Source organism: Scyliorhinus canicula, chromosome 3, assembly GCF_902713615.1.
Source record: "Scyliorhinus canicula chromosome 3, sScyCan1.1, whole genome shotgun sequence".
NCBI lineage: Eukaryota > Metazoa > Chordata > Chondrichthyes > Carcharhiniformes > Scyliorhinidae > Scyliorhinus > Scyliorhinus canicula.
The window spans coordinates 12246730-12252729 of NC_052148.1; the positions used below are offsets into that span (position 1 = coordinate 12246730).

Sequence of the window (6000 nt, forward strand, 5' to 3'; positions counted from 1 at the left end):
CCTGACTGCGCCTACACGTGTTTGCATAGTGCACATAGGTGTGAGGTTATTCCCAATGTTTGTAGCATGAACAGTAATTCTGCAATGGCTGTAGATCCTAGAGTTACAGCATTGAATGAAGCCATTCCCTCCATTGTAACTTGTTCCACTTCGGAGATAATAAAGTTTTACAGCGTGGAAATAGGCCATTCGGACCATTATGTCCACGCCGGTCATCAAGCACCTACCTACTCTAATCCCATTTTCCAGAACTTAGTCCATACCCTTATATGCTATAGCATTTTAAATGCTCATCTAAATGTATCTTAAATATGAGGGTTTCTGTCTCTACCACCCTCAGGATGAAAAAGCCTTTCCTCACATCCCCTCAAAACCTCCTGTCTCTTAACTTAAATCTAGATCTTTGAGAATTATTCATCGCAATTCATCTGATGTTTACAGAAAAATTATTTTCCTCTGGTCTTAGAGAGCTGAGAATAAGGGGCACAATCTTACAATCAGAGGCAGGAGTGAACTTTCTCACATGGGGAGACTCGTGAAAATCTAAAGAGTGGGATAAGGGGATGCAGGAGAAGTGTCTTGATGAAGGAATCGAAGGGAAATCAATCAGTCGTGCTGATAAAAGAGACAAGGGCCGCACTGTGCCCGAAAAGTAGTTCGCCGCGGTGCAGCGTGGCCGATAGAAGCCGGGAGACTCGCTCCGGGATCTACCCGGCTCGCAAAGACTCGTGATAGCGAACACAATGTTGCAAGATGTTGCGATGCCAATCCCACCCGTTGTGGGCAGGATTACCTTTTAGCAAATCTGCACATTAGACAAGACGAGCTAGTCTCACTTTAATATGCAGTTTCTTGAGGAACCTGAGGTGTTGGGATCGAACCCCTTTGCTTCGGAGACCTTGGACGAGTGCTGTACCGCCATGGTCTCCACAAACGTTGACCAGACAGAACGGCACTCCTGGGGTCTCCCAGGGGATGGGAGGTGCCCAGGAGCACGCCCTTTGGGGTGCCACTTGGGTGCCTGCCTGGCTCTACCAAGGTAACCAGGTGGCACTGGCAGCTGGCAAGGACACTGCCAGGTGGCACTGCCAAGTTGTCAAGCTGGCATTTTATGTGTGTTGGCGATCAGGCTAGGGTACCCAAATGTTAGGAGAGGTGCGGGCTGGGGACCTTTCCCAGTGCATTGTGGATTTGGTGGGGGTCAGGGGTCACATCGGGAGCCTCGGAGATCAGGGCACCATTTTTAAATAGCGCCCCGATCTCTCGCTATACTGAGGGGTACCAGCGAGCGGTGCGTCCCGGGCACTTAGTGAATCCGCCATTCCAGTGGGCCATATAAATATTCAGACCTGGATCTCACCCAGTGATTGTACCCAGCATGCCGCGGAGTCTGATTTGGGACTCATTTTCAATTCACCCATTGCACCCGAATCTGCACCTGGTTCAACAGGATCACTGAATCGCGTCCTATGTCTATGTCTAGGGATCCTATGATTGTACAACACTTGCTGAGCAATCCTGAGTGCGCTCTGAATTACACTAACATCCAATGAGTCTGTCCTGATGGGTGTAAGCTTTGACACCACGGGCTGGATTCTCCGGTCACCGACACCGAACCGGAGAATAAACCGACCAAATCAGGGGCGGCGCCGCATCACAATGCCCCTCCCCCTCCAAAGCTAGAGTACGCTGGGCTGCGGACTCAGTCCAGCGCCGCCACAGTCAGGGGAGGACCGACCCGCTGGCAGGGAGGGACATTATTCGGGGGGGGGGGGGGGGGGGGGGTGGACCGGGGGGCGCGGGCCGTCCGAAGGGGTGGATTATTTTGCGGGCGGGGTCCGCAAGCGGCTGCTGCCATGAAGCACAGCACAGCCGCTGCAGACCACCGCCGTGCGCATGCACAGCCACGGACCCGGCAATTCTCCGGGTCGTATCGGCAGCTAGAGCCGGGTGGGTTCTCGATGCTGCCTTCCTGCTAACCCCCAGCAAACCGCCCGTTCCCACGCCAACATCAGGACACACCTCCACAATCGGAGAATCCAGCCCCACATGTCTCTTCTTGCACGCCCTATACAACCCGAAAGAAAAATATGTATTCAGGAAAGATAGTTTGACAAAGACTGGGTTGGATCTAGGAATAGTTTAGGAATTGATAACTAGTGGGCAAGAGCCGGAACAGAAATTCCTGACGAGGACGATTGAGGGAGATAAATTGACAAAGTGGGTGGATGGCTAGAATCCAGCAGGGCCAATTAATAATGTTCCCAACAGTACACAATAGAAGATGAGACTGTCTAACTCTTGCCCTTTCGTTTCTGCAGGAATATGCTGCCATGAAGTTGGTGAAACCTTTTAACTGAGACCCGGCTGTATGAGGTGGTGATCCCCATCGCGAGTTGTGTCACTGCTTCACCTGCAATGGAAACCTGACCTTACAGGAAACAGTATAGCCTTTCGAATATAAAATTACCGGCATCAAGCAAAGAGCTTGCGGCTGGTGGCGAGTAGCTTGCAGGCGCCTGGCTTCCGGGCACTCCGCTGCTTTTACACGCTGTCGGCACCTTGTTGGAGTTTGCCGAGGGCCCTCGGTTTCCACGCCAACCACGCTGGCGCTGATCTCAGCAGACTCCATCGTCCTCTTCCTCTCCCCTTTCCTCTTACTTTCTCCCTCCCCAAGCTCGCCGGCTTCATCGAGAGTGCCGTTATATTTCTCAAGCAAGGCTAAGTGTTGGCATTGCGATCGAGACAGGAAGCAGGCAATGGTGGCATCCGCTGCCCATTCTGGACACACTGTACAAACTCCTTTCCCATTGAAGCTTCGCGATAACCTGGGGATTGTTTTTGCACTAAACTCCCCCCCTCCAAATCCTCCACCTCAAGACCAAATTCACCCATGCCGGTAAATATCAGACTCCAGCCTATGACACACTAAGGTGGGGGGGGGGGGGTTACCGAGAGTCAATGCCTTGAGGAGAGGAGCCAAGAAATGTGTGTGGCAGGCAGAGACACAGAGAAAAACCTGCAGTCATTGACAAATCTTTCCACCTTCCCCTGCCTCTGAAGATCCAATGCTACGAAGAACGCAAGCCAAGGACTTTCATATTAAAGATGGTGCCTTGCATATCATCAGACACCGCACTGTGAGCTCCCTGCCCATCGCTGCTTGACAACCAATCAACACGAAGAATCTTAATCTGTTCACTGACCAACTGTCTATTTAGTTATTTCATGGGGTATGGGTGCCACTGGCTAGGCCAGAATTTATTGTCCATCCCTAATCACCCTCGAGAAGGTGGTGGTGAGACTTCTGTTGGTTCTTTGAGATTTCTATACCTTATGATTTTCTTTTGTCATTTTAGCCCAGCTGTCGAAGGGTTAATGGGGTTTCCAGTTCAGCTTGAGTAAATGTGTAGCAAATGGAGTTGTATCTTGCTGGTTGTACCCATTGAATGGCAACGTATTCAGCCATGCAGAATTGTGGGGCAGTGTTCGAGGATCTGCAAGTTACTCTGCTCACATCCTTTGTACAAAATACTTAAATGAATCCCTCAGAAAGAAAGAAACAAAAAAATATTTGTTTTCACAAACTGGGCCTGAAAATCTCCCTCCACACTGGAACCCGGAGAGCTCACTCCACACTGGGGCTTAGAGAGCTCCCTCCACACTGGAACCCGGAGAGCTCACTCCACACTGGGGCCTCGAGAGCTCCCTCCACACTGTGGCCTGGAGAGCTCCCTGCACACTGGAACCCGGAGAGCTCACTCCACACTGTGGCCTGGAGAGCTCCCTGCACACTGGGGCCTCGAGAGCTAACTCCACACTGGGGCCTCGAGAGCTCCCTCCACACTGGAACCCGGAGAGCTCCCTCCACACTGGAGCTTTGAGATCTCCCTCTGCATGGGTACCTCGAGAGCTCCCTCCACACTCCATCATAAACCTCCACTGGGCGTGAGTCCCTCTTTACATTAATCTCACTAAGGCTGTGAAGAAAAAAGGTTGTGGGGGGGGGGCATTGTATTGGATTTCTGCCACAAGAGCCATATGAAATCACAGTGCAAAATTAGGGAGTGTTAGATACATACATAGATACATAGATGCATGGAAGACAGGAGCATGGGGAAGGCCTTTTGGCCCTTCGAGCCTGCTCCGCCATTCATCACTATCATGGCTGATCATCCAACTCAATAGCCTAATCCTGCTTTCTCCCCATAGCCTTTGATCCCATTCTCCCCAAGTGCTATGTCCAGCTGCCTCTTGAATATATTCAAAGTTTTAGCATCAACTCCTTCCTGTGGTAATGAATTCCACATGCTCACCACTCTTTGGGTGAAGAAATGTCTCCTTATCTCTGTCCGAAATGGTTTACCCGGAATCCTCAGGCTGTGACCCCTGGATCTGGACATACACACCACCGGGAACATCTTCCCTGCATCTACCCTGTCTAGTCCTGTTAGAATTTTCTAAGTCTCTATGAGACCCCCCCTCATTCTTCTGAACTCCAGCAAGAACAATCCTAACCTAGTCAATCTCTCCTCATATGATAGTCCCGCCGTCCCTGGAATCAGTCTGGTAAACCTTCGCTGCACTTCCTCGAGAGCAAGAACATCCTTCCTCAGAGGAGACCAAAACTGTTGCACAAACAAGCCTTGGTAATGGCTGAGATCTTCAACCTAGCTGTTCCTTTTGTAGTTAGTTCTCTATTTTGCTGTACATATCATTGTGTTTGTGCCAATGTATTTGTTACATTGCCTATGCAATAAGAGTGTGCCTCCTCAATGACTATGCTGGTCCACATATTCCTTCCAACGTGTGTATAGAATAGATACGTCCAATGGCTACACAATCCTTGACCCTTGCTCCAATTCTTGAATGAGCGCACATAATCCAATTTGCATAGAATCACATCAGATTTACGAACCTGCACATCTTTGGACTGTGGGAGGAAACCCACGCACACAGGGGGGAGAACGTGCAGATTCCGCATAGCCAGTGACCCAAGCCGGGAATCGACCCGGTGCTGTGAAGCAACAGTGCTAACCACAGTGCTATCATGCCGTATAGGAGTGCTTCCTAACATCTCTCCTGAATTGTCTGGCTCTAAATTTTAGACGATGCCTCCTCGTTCTAGAATCTCCAGCCAGTGAAAACCAGTTATCTTTATCAACCTTGTCTTTTCTGCTTAATATATTGAAGACTTTGGTCAGATCACCCCTTAACCTTCTAAATTAGAACATAGAACAGTACAGCACAGAACAGGCCCCTCGGCCCTCGATGTTGTGCCGAGCTTTGTCCGAAACCAAGATCAAGCTATCCCACTCCCTGTCATTCTGGTGTGCTCCATGTGCCTATCCAATAACCGCTTGAAAGTTCCTAAAGTGCCCGACTCCAATATCACAGCAGGCAGTCCATTCCACACACTAACCACTCTCTGAGTAAAGAACCTACCGCGGACATGCCTCCTATATCTCCCACCCTGAACCTTATAGTTATGCCCCCTTGTAACAGCTACATCCACCCGAGGAAATGGTCTCTGAATGTGCACTCTATCTATCCCCCTCATCATCTGATAAACCTCTATTAAATCACCTGTCGTCCTCCTTCGCTCCAAAGAGAAAAGCCCTAGCTCCCTCAACCTTTCCTCATAAGACCTACCCTCCAATCCAGGCAGCATCCTGGTAAATCTCCTTTTCACCCTTTCCAATGCTTCCACATCCTTCCTATAATGAGGTGACCAGAACTGCACACAATACTCCAAATGTAGTCTCACCAGGGTCATGTATAGTTGCAGCATAGCCCCGCGGCTCTTAAACTCAAGCCCCCTGTTAATAAACGCTAACACACTATAGGCCTTCTTCACGGCTCTATCCACTTGAGTGGCAACCTTCAGAGATCTGTGGACGTGAACCCCAAGATCTCTCTGTTCCTCCACATTCCTCAGAACCCTGTCATTGACCCTGTAATCCGCATTCAAATTTTTCCTCCCAAAATGAATCACCTCGC

General features: G+C 50.0%; 1 protein-coding gene across 1 annotated transcript in view; it reads left to right on the forward strand.

The window, feature by feature from the left end:
* dysf (dysferlin, limb girdle muscular dystrophy 2B (autosomal recessive)) overlaps nucleotides 1-4242 on the forward strand; it is a 450750-nt gene extending 446508 nt beyond the window's left edge. The window contains exon 58 of the mRNA XM_038793128.1: nucleotides 2322-4242. Coding sequence (XP_038649056.1) covers nucleotides 2322-2360 — 39 coding nt within the window. The 3' untranslated portion in view covers nucleotides 2361-4242. The remainder of the gene's footprint in view (nucleotides 1-2321) is intronic.
* Nucleotides 4243-6000: the final 1758 nt, after the last annotated feature.